The sequence below is a fragment of the Osmia bicornis genome, chromosome 11 (genome assembly GCF_907164935.1).
Source record: "Osmia bicornis bicornis chromosome 11, iOsmBic2.1, whole genome shotgun sequence".
NCBI lineage: Eukaryota > Metazoa > Arthropoda > Insecta > Hymenoptera > Megachilidae > Osmia > Osmia bicornis.
The window spans coordinates 1611305-1639112 of NC_060226.1; the positions used below are offsets into that span (position 1 = coordinate 1611305).

The 27808-nt window shown below is 44.8% G+C and overlaps 1 protein-coding gene across 4 annotated transcripts in view; it reads right to left on the minus strand.

Moving 5' to 3' along the window:
* LOC114879988 (single Ig IL-1-related receptor-like) overlaps nt 1-27808 on the minus strand; it is a 61341-nt gene that overhangs the window by 25405 nt on the left and 8128 nt on the right. For all 4 annotated transcript variants that reach the window (XR_006829896.1, XR_006829894.1, XR_006829895.1 and 1 more), the window contains exon 2: nt 1052-1233. Coding sequence is in view for 1 of the 4 variants with exons in the window: in XM_046287847.1 (XP_046143803.1) it covers nt 1052-1233 (182 nt within the window). In the remaining 3 variants the exon portion in view is untranslated. The remainder of the gene's footprint in view (nt 1-1051; nt 1234-27808) is intronic.

Here is a 27808-nt window from a genome sequence, read left to right on the forward strand (position 1 = left end):
ACTCGATTCTCTCTTTTCTCTGCTGTTTTTCCTCGCGTCGATTGAAAAGCGATCGCTAACGAATCCGAATCCGAATTCGTGAAAGCTGGAATAAATCGTATCTGGTAAATCGTCTATTTCTACCCTTGTTTTCTGTCCCAATACAGAGAATACGCAAAGAAATTCCCTGTATTTTCAATGAGGATGGTGTCGATGTACAGGATGTTCCAGTTTCAGTGGTCCAAAAGCAAGTAAGTGATAAAGAACATCATCTCCGACAAAAGAGGTCCTAAAAAAGGTTCAAAAGTTATTTCAATTTTAATGATTTGCTCATTATTTCCTACCTTTTGCAACAAAATCCGTTTGTAGTAAGATTATCAAAATTTTACATTGAGTTTTTCTAATAGAAAACACGGTTTTCGCGAAGACATTTTCTTTCATAACGATTCTTTTAAAGTTAAAGACCAAACACAAAAATCAGTAATTATTCAAAATAAAGAGATATCTCATAAACTTTTCTAGCAAATAGATAACAATTTGTTTTTGTGTTTGATAAGCTGAATTTGAAATCGATCCACCGAGTAGTTTAGTCATAATGATCGATTTTGTTGCTAAAGATAGGAAATAATGAGCAAATCATTAAAATTGAGATAACTTTTGAACCGTCATAAATCGAACATATTATTATAGGTAGAGGTGTGCGAGTACTCGATTTATTCGAATTTCGAGTCGAACAATGATCGGTCGGTCGAGCCGAGTCGATCGCTTGAATTTGCCGAGCTACTCGAAAAAATCGAGCTACTCGAATATTCGAGCCCTCGTAAATCGAAGTTTCACAAGGGCTCGAATATTCGAGTAGTTCGATTTTTTCGAGTAGCTTGGCAAATACAAGCGATCGACTCGGTTCGAACAATCGAAGCGAGTTCAGCTCGGCTTGTAAATTACGAGTACTCGCACACCTCTAATTATAGGACCTTTTTTGTCCAAATTATATCCTCTGTCACCCACTTGCTTTTGGAGCACCGAAACTGGGACACCCTGTATAGGTAGGTAATAGAACGGAGACACTTACCAAGCACGACCAGGGTGATATCTCCTTCGAGGATGGTCGTGTCGTTCCTTGCTCGACAGGAATACCGGCCCGCGTCCGATGCTCTCACCTTTTGCGCGTAAATCGTCTGATTCGCGCTCTCTGGATACAGGATGAAGTGACTCTCGCCACCTGGCCAAGGATAAGCCCTGTTGTCCTTGTACCTGCAACAACAAACGCGACAACGTTATTAATCACCGTTCCAAGATAGAGACCGACCTTTCTCTCAATCGTACGATTCGACCAAGGTGGCCGGCATTTCGCTAAATCATTTATTCTCAGCGACAGAATATCGCAGCTAAAAAAGCTTCCCATTCGGATGTTGTCCGTGTGCAAGGATCGCAGGGCACTTTTCAAACTGCGCTCTCCGTTCTGTTGGTTTACGAAAGGTCGAGAAACGGATAACCTTTTTCTGGAGCCGCTCCCTGTTCTGCTTCTCGACTCCTTCGTCCAGCTGCTTGCTACTCTCTCTTCCGAGAAGCTTTCTTTCCTTTCGACGACGTCGCTCGTTCGAAATTTCATCGAACAGAACACGGCACGGTTTCGAATCTCGTAAGCGTATCGCGTGCTGGGAGATCGAAGCGGCCCGCTTTCAGAGGAAACGATTAAACCCTATCCGTTTCTGGTCACGGATTTTCGCGCTGCATCGCGAAACTACACGCTCCGAACAGCGATTTCTTCTAGCTCGATCACTGGCTGGCTGCTCGTTTTTGCGGTAACCGAGGCGAAATTGCGAATCGAAATTACACGTGCCGGATACGAGGCGTTCCCGTGGGACAGGTAGCCAAGGGAACGCGAGAAACGTGTTGCAAAGCGGCGAACGTCGAAGAAGGACATCGTTTCGCGTACTTGGAGATCGAGTACTCGATCATTTCCATAATCAGAGCGTAAATCGTGGCGATAACGACCGGGCCCGATCGATCGTCGGGAGCATTTCCATCGGCACTTGCACGCCGTGTAATTTCACCGATACTCTAGCGAAAATCCTGTCTCTGTAATATCGTAAATTCGCTACGCCGATTTTACGAGATCCGCCAATCGTCACGTATTATTCTTTTTCAAGGAAACTGTGAACTTTTCCCCGGTGAAATAAACAAGTTCTCTCTGGTACTGCCCACGCTCGCTGGACGAATCAATTTTCTGGCTTGACACGAGCCCATTCGGTTGTAATATTTCCAGGAACAGCGCGGCGTTGCGTCATCAGTTATCGCAGAGTTCGCGTCAACGAAGCTTTCCAGGAAAATTAACCCAACGATTCATCCCAAAAGGAACGTAACATCGACCCACCGAGGTTCCTCGAGCGGTCGAGCGGAAAATATCGATTGGAAAGCAATCCCTGCAGATATACGTAGGTACTCTCGGTCCTACAGATTCCCAGAAGTATACGCGAGCAATTTCGTCGTTGGTTATCGGTTATCAGAAAGGCAGCTTACGTTGGCGAAAGATTCGCGAGATAATTCCTGGCCCGTGATGCAATTAACGCGTACGATATCGTCGAATTGGCGCGTAAACAGCAAACGAGCTATGTACGCTATTAACATTAGATCTACCAAGGGGGGTCAAAATCACTTGTTTCGCATTTCTTATAATTATTATTCATTTTCACTACATTTTGTTCTCTAAAATTTTGTATGACTTTTTCTAAAATATGCAAATAATTAATTCTATAAAACAGTTTTCTTTTTTGTCTTTTTCATGTTAAATTTTATGCAGTATTCCTCCATATACCGAGATGAGTCATTTTTGATCCCCATGGAACATTGTTGAAGTTTCTCATATTATTTTTGTATAGTTCAAATACCTACATTTTTAGAAGAGACATAATGACTTATTAATTTGAAAAACAAGTTATTTTGACCCCCCTGGTAGAAGTAGGTATACGTCAATCGCCGGTTGTTCTAGATCGCGATTGAGAATCGAATAACTTTGTTCAGAGAGGAACGAAATCGGGTTGGTTTGATTTTCCACTTTTTTCCTATCGCGTCCCACCTGTCCCATTTTCCATGAAAACGGTTTCTCGAAGCGTGGTGGAATAATTTCCCGTTGCCGCTATTGATCTCGTGGGGAACGAACGCGTCGGTGAATCGACGCGGCATGGAAATTTCATTCGGTTAGCTTGGAACCGAGAGCGAAACGAGAGTTATTAAAATCGTGAACCGTGAACAACCGTGGCCGACGATCGTTCCCCCCTTAGGATCCCTTTAATTCCCTCATTTTTCTTCCATTTTATTCATTTTTTCTTTCAAGGAACGCGGAAGGAACTGTCGCCTCTTTCGCGCTCTATTATTTCGAAGCAGCCATTGATTCCGATTCCCGGCACGTATCTTAGAATTTCTGGCTTTCTCCCGTCGTTGCACGCTATGTACACACCGCGTGAAACAAAGGACTTCCGGTACCGGTGAGCCACGAAAATATCCTCGGAGCCACGAAACGAGTCGGAGAAAATTGAATCGTGGCGCCTTTTCAATTTCGAGAAAAGAAGAGCAAACGTGCGCATTGAAATCCCTTCTCGGAATCGACTCAGAAACCTTTTTTTCTAGAAATATCACGTCGTGGAAAAGCGGCTATTATACAAGCGTAGGCGATCGAATTAACGACGACAATGCTGGTCAAATTCTAATGGCAAGGAAAAGACAGAATTCCGGGAAAAGCTGCTACGAACTCTGCGGAACGAGTCTTAATCGCATCCACTTGCTTCTAAAGCAATTGTAACGTGAGTGCTCTACAGAAATACCAGGAATACGAGAAACGGAGAGTAACCTGAGGAAAGTTTCAATCATTCTATTAGTTTCGGTACGTTGTATTCTAACGCGATTATAACGCGTTACTAGTCAAGCTGGTCAAGTGTCAAGAGTGTAGACGTTTAGTGAAGGGGGAGAAAGGGTTTCGTCTCCCTGGACGCCTTTAGTTCGGGCCGGGGACCGCTAGGTGGCGGCGAGACGATCGGTCACAGTGTTCTCGCAAGCGGTCGCCCGGCATGCAGTCCAAATTGCGGTATGATAGGTGTGTGGGGCAGGGATCGCCTGTTGTCAGCACCGGAGGAGAAAGGGTTTCGTCTCCTCGGACGCCTTTAGTTCGGGCCGGGGACCGCTAGGTGGCGGCGAGACGATCGGTCACAGTGTTCTCGCAAGCGGTCGCCCGGCATGCAGTCCAAATTGCGGTATGATAGGTGTCTGGGGCAGGGATCGTCTGTTGTCAGCCCCTCTGACGAGTCTGACAGACGATCCCGAGACGAAACACCTTTTTCTCCCCTCCTACAAGATTAAGGGAAAACGCAAGAGACAAACCGAAGGTTGGATCGATCGGCGGAGTTTAGTAGCGATGAACTTTCTTAGAAGAGCGACATGACGCGACGCGACAACGGCGGGACCTCGGTACACGCAGGGAGCAATGTCGTGGAAATGTGGTACGTGGTCGTGGAGCGGTATCAGCGGCTCGTTTTTCCCCTCTAATCGTTTCTACGAACAGAAAAGTGGAAGATTGCTCGGTTTGCAATCGATCCGTACCACCGAGTCCCTACGTAATCGGCGTGTATCCTGTCCACCAAGCCGCGCTGCCGCACCACCTTTTACTCTTCCTGCAATTTCCTTTTCCTTTCTATTTTATTCCAAACAGATTTTCACATCCAGGCTATGAAAACGTCTAACTCCTCTAATACATTCAAGGCACACGGTATTCGATGCAGGATTTTAATTCCAGCTCTTGCTCGCGATTCCCGTAGCGGGTAGCGAGTGAAATAAGCGAATCGTTAACCTGTCCAAAGCAGCAGCATCGAGAATCGATAACACAGCAACCCTCCGCACATCGAATTCCTTCCGATGAAATTTCCATTTTGTACGAAAAACTTGTAATAATACGGAAATAAAATAGGAAATAAAATATTATATTTACCTTGGAAATACGGGTAATATTTGTTAGGTCGAAAGGGTTAATACAACACAATTAACAAAGCTCAAGAGAAATTGCAGGCAAAACAACGACGACGTCGAGGTGGTGGAGGACGATGATGGTTGTCTGCACTTTCTCGCTCGTTGGCCGAGGATTTACGAGCGCGACCGCAGACTTATAATTATGCCCGAAACGAGGATAACCCGTTAACCGGGTTGCAATGGGAAGCGAGGCAATTAGAGAGGACGAGAATGTATCGAATATCGTTCGATGAAACGCATAAAGCGAACCAATGGAAATTACGTGGCCAGCTACGCACCAGCGAGAGGCTGATTACAAATGCGGGGGGCGGGTAATTAAAAATCGCCGAGACCAGCGTGAATCAAGGCTTTCGTGAGAAAACCGTATAAAATCGAGCCTCGAACTTTCATCTTGTCCTTGCCAACGATCGTTTCACAAGTATCGAGTTTCTTTAATCTCACCCTCTCGTTTTCAATTTCTGCCTATATTAGCGAGAACGAATATCTTTCCTTGCGAAAAGAATGATCAAAGCGAAACTCACTGGGGAATGGTCAAAAGTGATTGGTAATTGCTCGTCCAGACTATGTTTGTTCGAAAGAGTATGAAGCGAAGTGTTTATGGTGCAATTTTTGGGTGCCATTGGCAACTGGTTCAAAAGTTATGGGACTTTGAAATTTTCATATTTATAAGTGCAAATGATTAGACAACATGAGAAATCGAAATATGAAGTGAAAATTAAATGTAAAAGTGATGAATTTGAGATGATTAGATGACGTTCATTAACAATTAAGATGAGTTTCAGGGAAACTCATGAAAATTTCAAAGTCCCATAACTTTTGAACCCGTTGCTTTCTAAAAAAAGTTACAACTGTTTTACCTGTGAAACGAAACCATTGTTCAACGAGCAAAAGGATTAAAAACAAGTTTCCACTACTAACGATCAACGAGACTGCATTTTGATATGCATTTCATTTCGATACGCGATCCTATGCATCGAGTAACGAGGCTCCCGACCTATCGAACGCGGTAATCTCTGATCTCCTTTTCGCGAGGATTCAATAAGATCAAAGGCAGAGTTCGTTTTCTAGGATGGCGTGTGCTGCCCGTTACGCGATCGGCTGGGGAAAAAAACGAATCTTTCGCTCGAATCGATTCTCTTTGGATACCGAGGAAGAGATCAAAGCTCGAATCAGGATAGCTCGCGTCGTCCCAAAGGACGTCTCCTTTCGTTCGGTTCCTCGTCTAGAAGGATTCCATCCGACCTCTCTGCCACAGTCGACGACCCTTAAGTACGATAACTAAATCTGTGCAGCAACCTTTGTTCCTTACTATTCTTTATGAAGAATATAGAATTTTTTTTCAAATATTTCAACGCCATTAAATGCGGATCGAGGCGATGAAAGCGCGGAAATATGGCGATTCGCGCTGCTGCTTTCACCGCGAAAGAAAGATGGATAAACGACCGGTCTATCGTCGTATTTCACCAGAAGAGAAACGTCGATAGAGTTTCCAGCGAGGTTCCACGCGGCAAGTCAATTATTCCGGGATTTGAAAAGCGGAAGCGTCGCGAGGTCGTTAGACAGAGGAATAAGGAGCTGATTGAACGGTTCATCTCTGTCAGCTGCGAGAGGAGCTGGCAACTGGTTAATCATGTACCAGCTATAAATTAACACCTGTCCTACCTGTGACGTTGTCTGTTACGAATGACGCAAAAATGTCTAAAATTAGTACACTTATACGCAGAAAATAACCATCGTTACGCACGGTTCGAGGAACGTCGAGGTAATTGAGTTGACTCTGCTGGATTTTAATCCACCAGCGTCCCCTATTCTTTCAGAAGTCTCGTTTCTTCCGAAACTCCCGTGGGATTATTATTTCTCGGGCAGGTGCTTTCCCGTGAGAACCGAGCAACAGGAGAACTTTGTCTCGCCTTCCAACTTTCTTTGTCCCAGCGGACGAACCGTGAGAATATTAACTCTTTCCCTATGAACGACGTACGTATTTGTCGTCGAAAGTGGATCGCAAATAAACTAGACTTATTTCAAGGAATAAACTTGACACAATTAGAGCGAACCAATTGTAGGTGGCGTTTTGCCGACGAAAAAGGAGCTCGTCTTTTCTGCCGAATCGAGTTTGCGTCGATCAAATTATTCAGCTATTGAAAAGGTCCGTCGCATCGAATACCGAGCAAGAATACAGATGCTTCCTTCGCGGTAACCGCAGCCCGAGTCTTTCCTTCTCCACGGGAAGCTTGTCAGTTGCTCTAAATACTCCTCCTTGTTCTCGTTTTTCTACCTCGACAAAGCCTTTCCCGTCTAACGCGATTACTTCTTCATCGAACCAGCTACGCAATTAATCAACGCTTAATGTATACGCCTACGAGGAGCAAAACGCTAACACGCTCGTTGCTGCGCTCACCTTAATTTAGGGGTTAATCGCAAACTACGGTCTATTTTATTATAGCGCTAAGCCGAAGACAGCCATCGTGGAGGATCGAAAATGGATGTATAGTGGAAAATCTCTGAAGACGAAGGAAAATGTTTTTAAATCTAAATGCTATACGTCTGATGGTACCGAGGGTCAGAAATGGAAGCTCCACTCGAGACTGAGGGACCAGAGTCTAACGACGAATTCTCGTCGAAAAGGATTAAAACGCGTTTGTAGGTGGACGAAGGAAAGCCCGTTCACTTTCCAGGTGATCCCTGGCCCATTAAGTGGCATTCTTCGAAATTCCCATCAACGGGAAGAGAAGGAAGAGAGAAGAAGAGAAAGAGAGAACGGATCGATCCATTCTTGGCTCTCTTGAGACGCTATCATCACGGCCGGTACTAATTGCGTGACCGAGACTCGAGACCGTGGACAGAGAAACGAGGGAAGACTCATGCCTGATGTACGAATTCTGTTCCTCCGATAAGAGGATCGTAGTCTTCTTCTTTGCCGCTAATTCACCATCCGACTGAATATTTTCTACGTGTTTGCTCGTTTTAACCTCGGGACCAGTTATTTAAGTGCCGTCCAAGTTCGACCAGACAAGAAATAGGTACAAGAGATTGGATTTTGCTTTCAGAATTGGGAAAAATCTTGAATCCTTCTCGTTCGCGCAATAAGTTTAAACTAGCTGCTAGTTTAGCTTGATACCGGTGTCGGTAACCCGAATGAAATATTTCCTCTTCCTCCATAACCATTACGGTTATACAATAATAATAATAACAAGGAAGAACGTAAGCAAAAGAGGGACGGGGGCAGGGAGGGAACGCGGTAGCTGGATCGATTTTCCATAAGGAATTCTGTGAAGTGTCGTGTCTGGGAGAGCCCGTTGTTCCGTAGAAAGCTAAAGCCGAAGCCACGTGGGTCTCTCGGAATCGATCGCTTTATCGTTGCCTCTTTCGATAGCCGTGGCGCGAATTTATCGCACGCCCACCTCGAAACTTTACACGAACGATTCCGTGGAAACGATTAGCAACCGCTCCGATAGACCGACTCCTCGCCACTCTAAGTGGTCGTCGGGAAAAAATTCACTCCTCCGATTGCGTCGTTTCCATCGCAGCTTTGTTTCATTCCGCGAACGATTGCACCACGAACAATTGCTAAACATCGTCCATTCCGTTAAGGGTCGAACGAGTCTTGGAAAAGTCCAGTGTTTTCTATCGGAACTCCAGGTTCCCCGTTTAACGAAGAAAGCACTGTAGTGAAATTAAATCGCTTTGATCGTCCTGAACGAGTTTCGACAAACTTCCCCAATTTCTCTCTGATTCGTTTTTACGAACAAAACTTTCGACAAACAGAATAAATTAACGCTCGTCCACCGGCCGTGCCAATGTTTCCTTTTCCCCGGTTCCCTTTTCCAGGAAATTGGATTTTTCCTGATTTTTCAGACCTCCGCGAGCTTGCCAGATTTTCCACCCGACTATTCCGGCCAGAATCTCTAAATATTTGTACGCTCGTTCGAGGGTATACTAGGAATCAGTGGAGAGCACTCGAACCCTATTCCGTTCGGCAACGCTCCTCCATGGAGGTCGTCGATCTTACCCAGTGACCGACACTGACCTTACCCCCTAGGCCCTAGGCAAGGTTACCCTCGCGTGTTCGCAACCTATACATCGGAAACAGAGTCGCCGTTTTTCGCAAACTTTTAACGCGAACACCACTGCTAACTTCGATACGAAAGAACGTAGTTTTTCCGGGAACGGACAGCTCCGGGTTGCCACCCTCTTATTGTACGTTCCTGTAGATGCTTAGTGGAAGGGGGGAGAGGATTTCGTCTCCCCGGACGCTTTTAGTTCGGGCCGGGGACCGCTAGGCGGCGGCGAGATGACAGCGTTCTCGCTAGCAGTCGCCCGGCATGCAGTCCAAATTGCGGGATGATGGGTGTCTGGGGCAGGGATCAATATCGTCTGTTGTCAGTCCCACTGACGAGTCTGACAGACGATCCCGAGACGGAACGCCTTTTTCTTCCCGTTCCTACATTCCCTTTTTCTCTCGATTCTGCCAAAGTACACATACGCGTACGAGTCACTCGTTTTCGTGACCGGTGAGAAAGAATATGCGTTTTTTCCACTTCTGAATTTACTGCGTCGAGGGGAGTTTTTCACCGGCTGCCGGGACGAGTGCTTTTATTTCCTGCACGCGCACAGAGAGATTCGGTATTCCCTGAGTGGAAACCGGTGGAACAGCGCGGTTATTAACGCCGGTATAATTAATTCCTGAAATAGTTTTCAGACAGGACACTGCGTACCTTTCGGGTGAAAAATAAATCGAAAAGCCATCGGGATCGAGGTCGAGAGTTTATTTTCTCGAGTTCGCGCCGTTACGTTTTTCCTTTCCGCTATAATCCTCTGTCACGATTTCAACGAAGAATAGGAAAACGCGAGAGATAACTGGGGTATTCGAGACCCTGTTTTTTCCTTCCTAAACGTCGTTTCGAGTTTTTTGCACGCCGTCAAGATCGTGGAAAACGGAGAAAATTAGGCCACGTTTTCCTGAAAACGCTCTACCTTTTTAATTAACCGTTTTCGACGTACCTGGTGCGCGAAATTCTCCGTTTCATCCCGAACGAGCACATTGCGCATTGATCCCAATATCGACTACTTTTTGTTGCACGGGAAAGGGGTTAACATGGTTCTGGTAATTTTTAACTTAAACGTGTCGCAAGTCCGGGACAGTTAACGAGGTAAGAAGGATCGTTCGTCTGTAAAGCGAACGACGCTGGTGGGTATTATCGATGTGCATCAGGATCCCACGGAGAAAGCGGAACACTCTGAGAAGCACGCTGGTGAAGAGAGGAGAGGAGAGGAGAGGGAAGAAGCTCGAGGAAGGAACACGGGTCATGCACGTGGATTATTATCGGCAAATGAGAAAGAGGAAGGCGAAGGAAGGCGAAGGAAGGCGAAGATGGAGAAGTGAGGTCGAAGGTACGGGTAGGGCGTAGGACGAGGAAAGAGGTCGAGTAGTTTGTTTTCAAAGGACAGGTAATAATGGCTGTTAGAGGTGGGTAGGGCAAGCCTGCATGGAACTCTCGAGGATGGTTTGTATGCAGACGACACAGCTCGTTCCGACACCCGGCACGCGTGATGAAATTTCCTGACGGCGGAACGCTACCTTTTACGTCATCCAAATGAAACGAAACGAAACGAAACGAAACGGAACGGAAAGCTTCGACGACAAGAAGACACGACTCCTTTACGCAACACTATCCACGAGTTGTTCCTTTATTGCCGGCTTATCAAAGGGAACAATCGTTAACGCCTTCCCTTCCGGAACTAACTTTTCCTTCTAATAACATTTCGATACCGCACGCACCGATTCGACGAGGGAAAGGTAGAACGTGTGCTAAGACTAGTAATAGGAACGGTGGAATTAAGAACCATTTCTTTCGAGAAGATTCTCCTTTAATTATCGAACGTTCCAAGAGACGGCATCGATTTCGTAGCCGTTGGAAAGAAGAAACAATGGACGCTCGGGGTGTTTCGAAAGGGGTTAAAGTCGGCCGTCGAAGTTGATTTAATTGCATTTGCATCCTTCGGAGAAGGAGAGAATAGGAGAGAGAGAGAGGTAGGAACCGGGGGAATTGAAAGGCAGCCGTCGTTGTAAGGGACAGCTGCTTCCGGTTCCTCGAGCTTCGACAAACCTATTTCGAGGAAGGAAATTACCTGGCGTCGCGTGGCAGCTCGCAGAAAACTGAAACAAGCCTGCTTCACTTCCCTTTCCCTTTATCTTCATCCACCTTTCAATGGAGTACCCATAATTTATTTACTCTTTTTAACAAATTTCCGGCGACTTTGAATCGAGAAAGACAAAACGAGGGAAAGAAAAGAAAAGTAATCTCGATCCACTTTAAGCGGTTGTTTGCAAGAAGAATGAACGGGAAGCAAATTCACGGACGTTGAAACGATAAGGAAGTGTAAATGAGCCGTTGAGAACTCCCTACCGTCTCGAGGAACTTTATTAAACTTCTATCGAACTCTGTGCCTCATTAAATTGTAATTATTGGCTTGTTACGAAATCTTTGTCGAACTGACTCGCACCACCTATCCCGTTGAATACCATCGATACATTGTTTTAAGGGGGGCAATGCAATTGAAAGCCTAAAATTTGCAAGCTTTTGCGGACATTTTTTGGGCAGAAAGAAATAGTGGTACATTTTTGAAACTTTGGCATTTATTAATACCTATATTAAGGTACAAAATCATATTTTTTTTAATCTTTAATTTTTCAAAATGGTGGTGTTTCTCAAACATTGGAGACAGAAAGAACTTATTACTTATACCCATAGTTTCTAATTGTACCTAAATACAAATTGAAAAGTTGAGAATTGGAAGATTTATATGCGTTTGGAAAAAATAGTAAATTTTTACAGGTTTTCTTGTGTACTTTTTAAATATTTTTTGCAATAACAAAGTACTTTTTACAAAAACAATTAGGTTTAGCGACAAGGTAATAGTGTTATGAAGCTGTGATAAAAATTTCAGGAAGATTGGTTAAATAATTTTTGAGTTACATTTCCCGCCAATTTAAAAAATCATGTTTCGAGAAGTGTCACGCTCGGAGGCTATAGCTTTAAAAATACTTCGAATTTCTTTTTCAAATTTTGGGATGATATTCTTGACATATTGAACTAACAATTTATGCAAAAAAAAAAAATTTGCATTTTTTGAAAGTTCTAATTGTACGTCCCCCCTTAACAAGCCTGCCTTTGGATCAAAAAATTGGCAAAATCTTTCGAAAAGGAAGGCAGGTAAAATACACGAGCTGCCGAATTAATTCGCCGCGCGGTTTTTCGAAGCAGCGCGTCAACCGATCCCGTTTCGTTCGTCATCTCGAGGATCCACTTAGCATAGAAAGAGGAGTCGAGAGGCGGTAGGAAAGAGAAAAGAAAGGTCTTCCGACGTGATCCACTCTCGGCCAGCGGTCCGCGAGGCCGGGATTAATTAACGTTCCCTAATTTGCATAGCGTTTCGCGCGTCAACCAGCTACGGAAGCTCTATTCCCCGAGCACCCGGTACATGCTGGAATTTCAGCGGCTCGAGACAGGATCCGCCTACCGTCTCCTACGCTCTCCTTATGCCTCCTTTTGCTTCTTCCCTCTTATCCTTCGCCATTTCGTCTCCTCTCATCTTGTTTCGTTCCATAGCTCGACGAAACGTTTACAACGATGACCGGTAAATTCCAAGTTTCGCAAGTTCTTTGGAAAATCTATCGATTCGTGAAAGCTCGTTAAAATTTCAGTCGGTGGCACACGGTGTCCTTGCACCGATTCTCTTTCCGTTCAATTTAAAACGACCATGCAATTATGGTATACCTTCCTTCGCTCAGAATTGAACGGCTAAAAATTCCATCGTCCAATTATTTCTAACCGTGTTTCGAAGCCGAGCTCGTAAATTTCTGCGGATTACCTTTCGAGGGACCCAGCCCATCCCTGACCCGCCACTTTTTCAGGTAGCCGCTTCGTTTCGACAGATTCCATAGATTTGTACCGGTGAAAGAAAGAAAGAGAAAAAGGGACTTCTTCGTTTCCCTTTCCTGTCTCTTCTTTCGCCCACCGTTGCTTTCGTTCCCCTAGCTTTGCTCTTTTCGCCTTTTTTCCACGACCTGTGTTACCTGCTCTTCGCGGAACGTTACAAGTTGTTTCTGTGTCCGATGAAGTCGTCCAGACAGTCGGCTACCCTGTTCTTTTTCCCTCGCTAATTTCGTTGCTCTACACACCGAGGACACGCGTACCTCGATAATATCGAGCGCGGACGACACGAGTCCGATCGCCGTTTCACATTCCTTCGGCAAGAAACTGGGAAATCGGGTTTCGTCGAACGTCGACGAATCGATAATTTTATTTCGATTTCGCGATTTCGATACGTTATCTAATCGGTTCGAGCGATTAAAAGCCTGCCAGCGACAGGGCGTAGGTTGAAGGAAACGGAAGACGTTTCACCGAGGAGGTGAGAAGGGAGTTGGGTAAGAGCTTTGGATCGGGGGAAAGCGGGAAACTCGCGGTTCAACCAGTCGATGGGGATTGTACGATGGAAAATGAAATTCTCGTTTAATTGAAGCTGAATGGGAAATGGGGTAACGACGCGAGCCGATCAAAGAAAAACGAAACGCTGCCAATTTATCCGCTGAATTTGACGCCGCGTCATCGCTCACCGGAAGTAATCAACGCTGACCTGCTTGTACGTTAACGAGACGGCTGATCCGCTTCGTTATTCCATTAGTCCATCTGCCTGTCGTTAGAACGCACGAAAAACATCGAACTCTTTTCTTTCGACTCGATCGATCGTTATCGCGTTGTTTCCATAACGCGCTCGAGTTGCAATTACCGTGCTCGGAAAATTTAGCGCAACTGGAAATCGGTTTGCATGGTCGGTGAATTTATTTCGGGCGACGAGCGCTCTTCAATCTCATCGGCCACTGCTCCAAACTGTTATTCCTCTCGCCGGAAAATTCGATAAACATCGTTTCGACTCTTCGCCTAATCCTGCACCCGTTCGAGTTAACGAATTAACTTCGGGATCGTCGACCGTCGCACAGTGGCGAATTTGCCCGAAATCGTGGAGAAAATTAATATTTAAAAATGTGAGGTAAATTAATGAAATAAATTACAATATTACAGTTGTGGAAGGATAATAATATACTTTTTTAATGAAAAATATTGTATGTTTATATAGTGTGACTTTGAAGTTTTTTATGTATGAGGATGGTATGGCCGAAAAAAGGAAAAACATATCTGCGAGATGTAATTCAATTTTTCGATATTGCTAATATCAACGAATCTGAAGAAGAAGAAGATGATGATGAGAAGAAGAAGCAGAAAAATAAGAAGAAGAAGTAGAAGAAGTAGAAGATGAACAGGAAAGTAACTTAGAATAATTTATGTATATAAGTATGTTTATCAGTAAATATTATCTATTTTGTATATATTAATGTATATATGTATTATATTGTGCATTTCTTTTCATTTTTTAATATTACACGTATAAAAAAAGATGTGCCATTCTAATTAACAATTTAAATGTAACTTTCAAGTCACACTATATAAAAATAAAATATTTTTCATTAGAAAAGTATATTATTATCCTTCCGCAATTATAATATTGTAATTTATTTGATTAATTTACCTCACATTTTAAGATATTAATTTTGTCCACGATTTCGGGCAAATTCGCCACTGTGCGTCGCGTTAAATTCAGCAAAAGTGCACTAATTTACCCCGCGTACAGGCGACTCGCACGCAACCTCTAACGAGCGGATTTCAATCTCGCCTGCGTTTTATTTTTACGAGATCCTCGTAAATCATTCTTAATCCTTGCTCGAATTTCGGACGATTCGATTTCGGGTACTCGGCTTTGAGACGAACGGAACGGAAAGGAAGGCGGTGGCCCGTGGCAGGATTAGCCGATAAATCTCAATTCCGCACGGATCGTGAGCGATAAATTCTAATCTAGAGAGTCGCGTATATAGGTTGACGAATACGGAACGATGCAACTCTCGTAGCCGATGTCGCAACGAAGCCCAGTGTTCACGCGATTCAACGTACGCGTCAACTATAAATCGTTTTACGACCCTTCCCATCCGATCTTCGCGGCTCGTAAACAGTCATTTTCTGGGACAGACCGGCCAACGCGCATCTCTGATTCTCGTTACAAAGGCTAACCCCGTCGTCACGAGCCCTTGTTCGAATGGGAGTTTGCGATCAAGGTATAATTGCAGTACCGAGTGAAAATTTGTCAAACCGGCGAGCAATCGATTAAACTCTAGCAACTCGCGTTTGGAGAACGCTTTACGACGTTATAAACGGAACACGGTTTAACTGTTTACGCTTCTAATTACCTACGCTGTTTCGTTACACGGTCATTGCGAACTTAGCCCATAACTCGATGCAATTAAACGCTGCGAACGCGTTGATGTTTCGATTTCAACGAACAAAGAATTTTTCCGACGCTATGATTTCGCACCAATTTCTCTGCTCCCAGTTATCGTTACCGTCCGTCCCCGTTACGGTCCCCGAGGATTCTGCAAACGGAATACAAGAACACAGGAGAATGCATTATTCTAATGGAATTTCGCGGAAGGAGCGAGCCAGTGTTTCGAGTAAACACGATCGTGCCTCTGCATTGTAGACGACCAACGTCTTAGCCGCTGATCCTCCCAGGAATTAGATTAATTGGCCTACCACCGGATATACCTGCCCTGCGAGCAACCGCGAGAAACTCTATCGTTAGCTCAATTTCATCCCTCTTCTACTGCTGCGCTGCTGTTCGCCCAATAAAATTGGGATCCAGCTTTGCAATTTTAATAATTCTTTCTTGTACGCGGCTCTATGCTAATATTTCCGACGAATCGCGATGTCCGGGTTCTTTTGCCCCCGTTTCATTACTATTTGTTGCGATTTCGAAGCTAATAAAATGTATACCTACTTATTATAAAACGAAGAAATAGAAAGAAATTTGGTTTGATTGTAAGAAGTATATTTCTTAGCTTATTATATTTCAAGCTTATCAACGGTATTATCATTTGCCCACTACTTCTCGAGCTGATAAATTTCTATGCTCCAAAGAGAACAATTAGATTTCTGTAAACTTTTCACCTGTATCGCTATACATTTTGCTTTTCTGCACATGATCCCGTAAATTGCATGTGTTGCGTAGCAAATTCCTTTTGTACACACTTGGATTTTTTCACAAGTAACGTAACTTCTTTTAGAAATTTCATTGAAAAACTTCTACCAGACCAGGTTATGCGACTCGTCATCCTATCTATAATCTTTCTTTTTCATCACCTGATTTTGTAAAATTCAAGTGCATAAATCAATCGACAAAAAACAAACAACCTATAACTGAAATATGCTGCACCAGAATAAACGCATTCCATTTGTATATATTATTTTCTCCTTTATTATTCGTGTTACTTGTACTAGTAAAAGAAATCAATCGCTACAAACAAAGAATAATTTTCCTTGGGTCTAAACGGACCCAGGGATAGCCGCTCAGCGACCAGCCATCCGAGTGTTAACGGTCTTGCTAATCCGTTACCAAGTTCGTTGATCGATCTATTTGCTGAAAACAAGTCCACTCAGACCGTTTGTACCGCAAATTTGTAACAAAGGAATTTGTAAAGGATTCGCTTTGAATTCTCGTGTTGGAAAAGAAGGCTTTACCTTTGGACGCAACAAGTACTCGAACGAAGGAACGAGTTTAACGAAAGGGAGGAAATTTGAAGAAAAAGCCTTTGCGAGCGCTCATTGTTTCGTAACAGATGCGAGTACCTTTGCTTCTCGCCACTTTGACAGACTTTGTTCGACGTCGGAAAAGCGAGCAATGCTTACCGTACGAAAAAACACCGAAACAATGGACGATCCGAGGCGAAAGAGTCTTTTAACCGCTTAATTCGCGCCTCCCTTTTCATTCGAGCGGCTAAAAAGCTTACTTTTTTCAAGACTATATAATATTGTAGAAGCATACAATGGGTGATCATATTATCATGAACAGTTCGAAATTACCACTTATTTGAAGTTTGATCTCTTTTTATTGCAAAACTTACTGTTATATTTTTATTTTTATGATATTGCTATATTTTACAACTTTTATAATTTAAAACACATAATATTAATATTCGGCCACGCTGCCCTTGGCATCTACAGGGTGTCCCTGAAAGAGTGTTAGTCCTTTAAGGGAATTCTGAACAACATTGTCCTTTGCAAAATTGTTGTTTGAAGTTCCGTTTTTGAATTATTAAGAATTATTAAGGGCTCAGGGGCGGCAGTCTGTGCGCTATGCGCGCTCTGATTGGCCAGTGTTTTTCCTTAATAATTCAAAAACGAAGCTTCAAACAACAGTTTTGCAAAGGAAAATGTTCAGAATCACCCCAGCTACCATCCCCTTAAAGGACTAACACTCTTTCTGGGACACCCTGTTTAATTGCCTGAATACGTCTCGGCATGCTTTCCATATTTTTTCGGCAATTTTCTGGCATTTCTGGCCATACGAATATAATTTTGTCAATCAGTTGTTGCTTGTTAGTTATCGTCTCTGATGCAATGGGACGCTTTAATAATTCCCATAGATTTTCTATTGGGTTCATATCTGGTGAGTTTCCAGAATTTTTTTATTAATTAGGTAGGCTGTTACGGTTTTTGTTGGAAAGGGTATATTTCACTTTTATGGAATACACAATAGCATCGGAAACATAAAATATGTCAGTTTTCCATCTGTTCATAATAATTTGACCACCCACTGTAATCAAGATACATGGTCGTTTAATTAAACAAGGAAAGTTTTCGGTGTCGAGGGAGGAGGGTAATTTTCTATGGGCCGTATAAATGTTGTAAATGGTAGAAGGTTGAATCGTGTAACAGAGAGACGAACAGGAAAGTGCAAACGGGAACTGACGTAACTCGCGTTCGATCCAGCCGTTCCCGTTAAATTACACCTTCTCCCGGTCGAGGTACACGGGTAGCTACATACACGGACCTGGTGGAGGAGCGACGAGAGACGAGTACCGATAGTCTGGATCACCGACACGGCACGATGCGGCACAAGGATCACCCTATAAGTAATGTTGTCCAGCGGTAACAGCGCGCCTTTAAAAGCGTTTCGCCTGATGGATTATTCAAGAAGAACGCGTGCTTATTGGCGAATCGGTTCGACGGAAATAGAAAGCCAACCGCGACAGAGGCCACCGATCTCTTCGATATGAAATTTCTTGAAAACTAACGTTTCAAAGGGTGGCGGGAAAATCGTAGACGATCAGTCTTTCGTGGAAAGAAAGAAAGAAATCGGTCGATTTTTAGGTACATATCCGAGGCTGTTCAGGTCAGGAATAAAGATACGAAATTAGAGACGTGTGATTTTAATGATGAGCTCTAGTGCGTTCGAAAGGGTAGGTCGACGGATTTTGGGTGTATGGACCTTACTTTTTGAGAAAATTCCATAAATATCTGTGCATTTTTTCAGCTACACCATAAATACCATGATTTTCTATCCATTTTGTGATTACTATTTTATTAATTATTACTAATTTTTGTAATCCATGCAAGCCCGGTTCAAGACAGCATTTTGACAATTTTTTGTTCTTCTGAATTGATTTTTCTCATTTTTTGCACTAGAGCTGATTGAAAAGTCAAGTTACCACCTCGTGGCATCTTGTTGCGAGTGAAAAACAAAAGGGAGCACGCCAAGAACCGTGGCCCCTACACTCTCCGCGGCCATACAGGAACGCGGTGATCTCATCCGGATAACGATCTTGAAAAACGCATCCGGTCTTCCTTTTTTGAAACTAATATCGCCAGACGAGAAAGGAACGAAACTCGATTCTCTCCTCTCCACTTGGGCTGTGATTTTCTCACGATATCAACCGATTTCGAGATGATTCCGAGAGACGCGCGTCGAACAGAGCCACTCACCGTCAACGACGATAAGCGGGCCTTCGCCTCCATTATCCTCCTTTTTGCCCGGCTACGCCACGTCGCTGCCTCGCTTTCTCTTCGACGATGACTAATGCACCTTCTCGAGTGTGCTCGTTCGTGCCTGCACGGTTCACCAGGCTGCACACCAGAGAAAGGATCTTTCCTTCTCGCCGGCTACATTCGAGATCCTTTTGCCGAGCGACTTTGACCTAGCCAGCTTGTACGCGGTTCGTTCGATAAAATATCGAGTGGACGAAATGGAAGTCGAATGGAATTTTCAGCCTCTCGGTGACTCGACAACCCTACTCCACCTTCCTGTCGCAATTTCTTTCCCCTTTTTTTTCCGCATTATCAAACCCGATAATGGGTCCTATAGGTCCTATAGTGATAGCAAAGAAACGATTCGGCCGGCCAAGTCTCTATCGAGATTCGAGGAAAGAAGCGATCCAATCTACAGGGATAGGACGAGGGTCTACGGAGGAGAAAAAGGGAAGCGAAATCGATACGGGGTTTATTATCGGTGCACGCCCACCTGGACCTGCATAGGCGGTTGCCTGCGATGCAACAATTACTATCGAAAAGCCCGTGGCTGTCGAACGAGCGTTAGAGGTTCCAGCCTCGGCTACGCCGACTTGCTCGGCCAATTGCCCTTCACCGTTCTCCGTTCTCCGTTCGCGGAATAATCAGCCAAGGGAGATCGCAGCCCGAAGAAGCAGCCGGTGAATAGCTGTTATGAGTTCCCTTTGTTCCAACTCGCCGATCCACTCTCTCCGTTCCTGTCTCCTCCGCTCCGTTCCTCGAGCTCTTTTTCCTTTTCTCCCCGGCGCGACCACTTACATCGGTCGCTGGTTCCGGCAAGCCGGCAGAAATCGGTATGTAATACGAGCGAAAGAACCGACCAGCTATGGTATTCGATTATATCGGTGAATTGAAAGCCGAAAGAAGAGTTGCGAAAGGGAGTTTAGACGCGCAACGCGTGTAAACTCGCGAGGAATCGATGCCCACCTACGGCCTCCTCCTACAGGAAACGGCATATTCCGTTCGGGACATCCGGTCACGCTTTTTATAGACAGGTGCTTCTCCCACTCTTTCGTCGAATACACCTACGCCTCTGGAATGAGCTCTGTTCGCTCGTTAAACGACGCTCAACTCGACGTGGCTCGAACGACAGACATCTTGTCGCCGGTGTCGCTCTACGAAAATCGTCGAATACGCGCGAAAACAAGACTCGCGTTTTGCGAAGGCAAAACTAAATGAGAACCGTTTAAATATTTGATTTACGTTTCATTGGAAATCAACCGATTGAAATAAAATCGCGATGATACCAGGGGATAAATATCAGAAATTAGCTGGACGCTCGTTTTCACGAACGTGTTTGCACCGCTTCAAAGGCACAGCGTATTACGCGCGTTAAACAATGTCATCGAATTTGCAGATCGGCGATGGCAAATAGGAGATGGTTGGTAAACGCGATTTAATGAATTCGAATAGAGACACGTCCGCGCAAAATAATCCTCGCGTTTATCGATGAAGAGATCGATCTCGAGCGAGGATCGGTCGTTTCTCTATCATCCTGACAAAATTAGTCTCGTTTGCATCGTACAATCTCTTCCGTTCGAGAAGAGATCAGCCTCTTTCGACTATGTCCCGTTTCGCTAATGGCGTCGCCTGTTACACTGGATGTAAACTAATAACGAGCTCGATTCCACGCTCCGACGGCGCAGCAATTAACTTTTGCCTAGCTAAAGGGACGGACCAATGGTACCCGTTCGTTCGTTCATCCTTCCGTGGTACAGTCTGTTCTCGAACGTTTGCATCGTTCGCTTTTCGAAGCTAATTATGGTGAAATAATTTGCGAAAAGAATTCCAGAAAGCCCCAACGAGGCACCGGTGTTTCTCCGTCTGTTCTTTAAAGAAACGATCGGACGATCGTTTATCCGTCGCAAGTTCGGTAGAAGTCGGACTTTTCGACGCAGCGCAGCGAGGGTGAGGAGATCGCATTGTGAAACGGCAGGGCATTGTGTCGGGACCACGACAAGATACGAGAGCTTTCGAGGAAAAGCTTTCGGCGAATCGGAAGTACGTCGTAAATCGAAGAGAAGAGACGAGGAACCTCTCTCGAAATAAACGAGGCCCGAGCTACCATCTTTCCTTAATCTTTCCAACTCCTATTCCTTTTGCTGAATCGCCCGAATCCATCTCACCCTCGGGATCTTTTACCGCTCCTCTTACAATACCAAGTCACGTGTCAAATATTCAAACCTTTCTTGTCGCAACATTGATCGCTTTCTTCGCGATAACTCCGAAAATCCTGAATAGAAGATCGCATCCTTTCCGCGTATCCTGTTGGACGGATTTAGTTATCGCGTACAATGCGGTGGAAAACTCGCGTATCGGCAGGCTTAACTTTACTCGTTTCACGCGAGACAAAGAATCCCCGTCGAGTTTCAAGTTTCGAGTTAGAGCCCGCCATCAACGGGGTGAAAAGTTTTCGACGATCGCTCGTCGACAGAGGGAGGAGAAGCTGTTGAATCCTGATTCCAGGATCGCGCCAGGCCCGAACCGTTTCAACAGACCCTGAAGCCGAGTTTCCCGCAAAAACTTACCGGTAAACCGGTAGACCGGTTCACCGGCGTTCGCGTTTCCCCTCTATCCGACCATAACGTCTGCCAACAGCACAGATTTAACTTCCTTTCGCGACGTTCCTTCACCCTCTCTTCCAGCCAAACGGAACGGAACCACCCTGTATTTCCACCCTGCCCCAGCAGAGGGTGGACCGGAGTTTGTTCGACGTACGCTGCTACATTCCCAGCGAAAATCAAACGAAACAACAGACTGCGAAACAATCAAATTGAAAATGTTCGCGTTAAAGGGTTAGTTGGGACCGGGTAATTTTCAAGATCATTTTTGCCGTCCTAATAAATAATTACTATCAACTGAAAAATACATGTTTTAAAGTAGTTTTTCGAAATCACTTGCGGTTGTCACGATATCTTCCAAACCGCTTATTTGAGTTTGTAACACTTTTGAAAAATCGATTTTTTTTTGCAGTTTTTGAAAGTCTATACTCTCTAGAATATCATATTAAAATTTTAAGGTCGAATCTCAATTAGTTTAGGAATGGCTGCGTTCTAAAGAGTAACTGCTGGCATGTCAGAAACGCGTTTTTCTCAAAACGGTATTTCTCTGCAGCTCTAACTCGAATACAAATTATTGAAAATTACTCGATCCCAACTAGCCGTAACCCCTTAACGTTGCAGCAGCGAACAGTTGGCTTTAGCGAGGGCTAAGAGAAAACGGTGATTGAGAAAGTAAGACGATAAACGCCTGATGGTGTAACGTTGTAACGCTGTCTAAAGTGCTCGCTGTTCGGGCAGCGTCGATGCTCGACGAGCTGGAACACACTCCGGTGGTGGCAATATTTCTTCTCGTGGCTGGCTGATAAAGGCAGCTCGGATATAACCGGGTTACTCTGCCGGGTCACCGCCCCGCGCGTAAAACTTTGCTCCCGATGTAAAACGACTTAGGAGAAAGGAGGCAAAACAGCCCGCAGCCTCCTCTGGTAACGATGTTTACGCCACGAAACTTCCCTTCCGTCACGTAAATTAGATTATTTCGCAGGGTAGCGTTTTATTTCCCTAATGAAAAGCCCACTCCCCCGCCCTCTTTCGGTTCTCGCGATTAATAATCGCCCGAAAGTTTTTCCATTCCTTTCTTATCGTTAGCGAAGAATTGAAACATTCGAAACAACGAAACTGGTACTTTTTATATCGCAGCCTCGATATTTTTACGAGCACCCTTTGCTCGGGGTGTACAGCATCTCGTAAAGATGCCGCCCCAACCGGAATACCTCGATTGTTCCGCCCTCGCTCGCACCGCCAACTCTTTTCATTCTCTTCTTCCTTTTTCTCTCGAAACTTTGATCGATGTACAGGTCAGTTGGCGGAGAATTTAACGCCTACCTTTTTTCCACTTTATACCGGTCCTCTATAAACAACTCGCCCCGTTACTTATTTCCATTATCGCGAAAACTATTTATCCCCGACCTAGCCGGAAAGCAACTCGGTATCTCTTAATAAATAAAAAGTTTCCTCGAAAGAAAGAAAGGGAAAACGCGTGGTTGGACTGGTTGGCCGAAAGTTTGCCCGGCTCGGAGAGGTTCTCACGATCGCGGAGCCGAGACACGGGCAAAGAAATCGAAAATGGAATGGAAGAGCGTCGGTGGTGGGCCCCTTTGGATCCCTTCGGCCCTTTTCGGCCCTCTGGCGTTCCTTCTTTTTCTTCACGATCCGGTTCGAGGGCTCGAGACATTCTTCGGTCGCGTTTTACCTGACTCTCGAAACGCACGGTGGCGGGCCACGGTGAACGAGGGGCGAGCCGATCATCGACTCGATCGGCGCAAAACAAAGGGAGGAAGAAAGGACGAACTGGCAAGGATAATAAGCGATTCTCTTTTCTCCACCGCGTAATGTTTTTAATAGAAATAAATTAATTCGCGTTTCTGTAAAATTTTCGGAAGTTGCGAAACGAAGGGTGGTTGGACGCAGACGGGTCGAGTGTTTTTCACGCTCGATGCACGAATTTCAGTTTACTCTCGGTTCGTTTCGTTTTTCTGCGGCTGCCGGGAATCAACAGCCGGCTCGCTTCAAACTCGAGATCCCCCTCGAGAAAGGGAAAGAACGAACGACGAAATAAGTGGCTCTGATCTGCGGGCAGGAATTACCTTTCGGAGTTTGCGACCGGAGAAAACCGGACGAGGATAGAAGCAGCTGTCTTCTTCGTTTTCTCTTTCTTCGTTTCTCATCAATTTCGCCACTTTTTCGAAGCGTTACGCGCTCTTCTTCGTTTCTCCTTGTCTTGCTTTTTCATGCTGCGCGTTTCAAGCGCAAAACAAGCCCCTTTAAAGCCGGGAGGATAGGTTAACTGGTGTTTGCGGCTGGATTAATAACATACCGAGGCTCGACGGGGCTGCCTAACGCGATATCGTAGACAACAGGTGCTAACAATAGCTACGTTAACCTAACAGTTGCTTGTCACGGTTTACTTCCGCGCAGCTAGTAATCAGCACCGGCTTAATTAAGTATCTCCTACGGTAATCGCGCACCGCGTTGTTGAACGTGCTCGCTTTACAGCGGCTCTCAAAATCAGCCACTGTTCCTCTCGATTTCCAGCGTGTAATCTCTCGTGTTTCGAGTTCGTTGCCTCCGCGTCCGTTATCCTCGGAAAATCGAGAAAGTGTTTTCAATTAACGCACCGGGAGAACGCGTCGAGTGTTCCTTCGAAACGAACGAGACAAAGATTGCAAGAGCATCCTGGTATTTTTCTCGTTTCGAAGGTGTCCTGCGCGTAGCGAAGATAGGAGGAGCGTTGATGATCCTATACCTCGGCTCGATTCGTCTCGAGCGTAGTCGTCGAAAGGACTGTTAATTATTTTGCTCGAAGAATCGCCTTTCTATCGGATCGAGCAACGTACGCCTTGCCTCGATTCGGCTCCTTTGACTGGTTCGAGGAAGAAAGCCGTGATTCCAGGTACGGGACAATGGCCCGGGAATTTATCATTCCGAGACGCGAGTACGACGAAGAGAGGTACGTGACGAGTGCATAATCGCGATCTCCTTTGTCCATGCGCCGTGCAGAATCGTCCGTCGTGCGTTGTCGTCGCATGAAAATGAACCCCGATCCACGCCTACCCCCTCGATCGATCACTTTCGTGCTTTCCGATTGAAACTTTTTCAAAGTTCTAAATGTTACTGCCCGAGCTTATAATTGAAAGCCATAATTGTTCGGTTGACGTTCGTGGTAATCTTTCGAGCGGTAAACGCTGCCTGTGAACAAGTCGATGCTCGTGATCCCCGTTCCTTGTCAATCTGGGCTAACGATATATTTATGTTACGTAGACGTAGCACGCTTTTATTACCCTTGATACACGCGACCGAGTCACGAAAGAAGCGGTCGACTACTGGGAAACCAACCCCTATCGATCCTTCCTTTTCAACGCTTATCCCTTACTGTCCCAAATAGGCGCGCGTCGCTTGAAATTATTTGGAAATTTTTCAAGAGGGCCTACATTCCAGACATTCTGATCGCGGAGAATCGACACGCGAGTACACGCGTAAAAGGCGATTCGAAATCGGTTCAAGAATCAGTTGGCTCGTTTGTCGTCGATTGGATGTTTGGGGACAGTTTGAAGGAGACGGCTGCTTCGGTGGCGAAGCTCGAGCCTGCTTTCAGCATCGAGATAAAGGTTTCCCTTCAGCTCGGAAGGGACCGAAAAGGCCATTTACCTCCGGCTTCGTAGCGTGTCGCTGGAGATTAGAGCTGGGACCCCACGCGAGGCGTCGCGTCGCCATCATCGTTCCAGCTTTATTGTTTCCCCTCGGTCCCAAAGATCGCGACTCACAGCTGCGAAACTCATCGATTCTAAATGCAAACACCTCTAACCTTATACGCTTTATAAGTTCGAGAAGGTGGTATGTTAAGTATGCGACGAGGAATAACCACGGCTCGTCCCAGATTCTAGAATCACCTTGAACGAGAAAATCTTGCTCGAGCAGTTTGGAACTTTCTCATCGAACGATTCCGTGGAATTGGTTTTCGGAAAACTGGGCATCGCAAGCGTGCCAGCAGCTTCTACGAATCGAGCAGCTCTTCTGACCGAGTTTCGCCTCTAAACATAAACTCGAGACACTACCCTGAAACGTGTTCGCGTTACCGAACAAGATTGCATTAGTTTCCCTTAACCCTTTAACTCCGAGTGTGGTTTATATACCGCATATTAAAATTATAGCCAGATGCGGGTGTGGTATATAAACAATATGTTAATTTTTGCTAATATCAAATACCGGCTGTGGCTTATGTACCACTAAAATAAAAATAAAACAAATAAAATAAAAAAAATCGGGTATACTTCCGAAAGGCCCCATCACCCCAGGACAACCAAACTTCGGATTTGTAATTGAGGGACGAAAAATCGAATGAGACCATTTTCAGAACTGGCAAATAAACCGTTCTCGAGATATACAGGGTATTCTAAAAGCGCGGAAACCCCTTATTACCTCGATAAGAACGCATTTGACTAACCTAACCTAGGTTAGGGTTAGGGTTAAGGTTAGTCATTTTGCGATAAGAACGCATTTTCACGGAAAATGACTAACCTAACCTAGGTTAAGGTTAAGGTTAGGGTTAGTCATTTTGCGATAAGAACGCATTTTCACGGAAAATGACTAACCTAACCTAAGTTAGGGTTAAGGTTAGGGTAATATCAAGATAATAGGGGTTTTCCGCACTTTTAGAATACCCTGTATATCTCGAGAACGGTTTATTTGCCAATTCTGAAAATGGTCTCATTCGATTTTTCGTCCCTCAATTACAAATCCGAAGTTTGGTTGTCCTGGGGCGATGGGGCCTTTCGGAAGTTTCCCCAAAAAATCTTTTAAAATCGAATATCACTTCAGTAATATAAGAGTTAAGAAACCGCGCTAAATTCGCTTCAAATTGCTCACTTTCGACCAACTTTCGTTTCAGAAGCCTATAAAGTACCACGGAGAAGACTAAATTTCAAGCTGTCGAGCAAATTCCAACTTAGCCAGCCTTTTTTCGGATAAGAAAATTTAATAATTTTAGTGCCGTTTTCGAAAAGGTTCTACCAAGAAAGCGGAATCCTTCTTGGTAGTGGAGCTATTGTGATTTAGAGGAGAAAAGGCAACCGGAAGGACGAAATAGTGATGGAGTAGCGTGGAAGGGAGCGAGATAGCAGGCTCGAGGCTAATTACAACAACGATCCACCGGTAGTTCCACCTGCTAGGGTAAGGAGAATTTGCATAAACGCATTCGCCGAATACGCAAAGTGGAAACAATAGGTTGAACAAGCAAAACGAACGGTGACTCACGCAAATAGGCTCGCTGCGTGTTCCAGCAAGGTGGGTTCGAAACGTTTTACTTGCCCGTTAACTCGGATACTTCCTCTCTGAGGACAAAACAACGAGAAATGGAAAGAAAGTTGGTAAATAGCCGATCGTCGATGTTTCATTTCACGGCCGTTACGCGTGAAAGGAAGATAATTGATTCTTCTGTGCAGCAATCGATGTGGATGCGCAAATCAATCAGCGTTATTAACGTCGATCCACGTTCCTAGTTACACACGCAAACTATTTATAGATTTCATTCTCGAGGTATGCGCAATGCCTACTCGATGCATCGTTATCGATATCGATATCGCTGCGAATATCAATCGATTCCTTGCTATTCACGCTCAGCTTGAAATCGCAATAAATTCTCCGCGAGATTTCTCTACGATTTACATTTCGCCGAATCTTAGATGTCGAACTGAAGGATAAACGATGAATTCCAGTAAGAGATTCGCAAAACTGTGGCCGATTTAATCGAGGCCAGGCTTCTTGGATCGGTTTTACAAAATTTCCTGACTAATCGAAAAGACTGTTCCAATTTCACGCGCGGCGCTACGGAAAGTTTCCAGCAGTTCCTGGTATCTCGTTCGCGGTCGACCGGTAATTAATAAAGCATGACGCGTTTGTCGGCTGTTTTGCCTGGAGTAACGGTGAATCGAAAGCAACGACTCGAACGCAAACCGAGAAATGTCGGTAGAAAAATAAAGGCTGCTTCGGTTAAATATTTGCAGTAATGGATGTATGTATTTTGTTGATTCGAGACGACGTTCACCATACACCATGCGCCGTACATTGAGAATCCTAAGCAAACACAACGAAGAATCATTTACTTTCACCGAAACAATCTTTCTCCTCTCTTAGTTTTTGGAAACAGTACCGCGCCCGTTCTCTCGTTTTCTAGGAAATCTGTACTTTCTGCTCGAAAAACACGGACCCGTTAACGTTCTCAAAAGCCTAACGATAGGTGTACGAAACGGTAGTAGCGTTTTCAGACGGTTATTTGTAATTTCTCTGGCAAATTTCACCGTT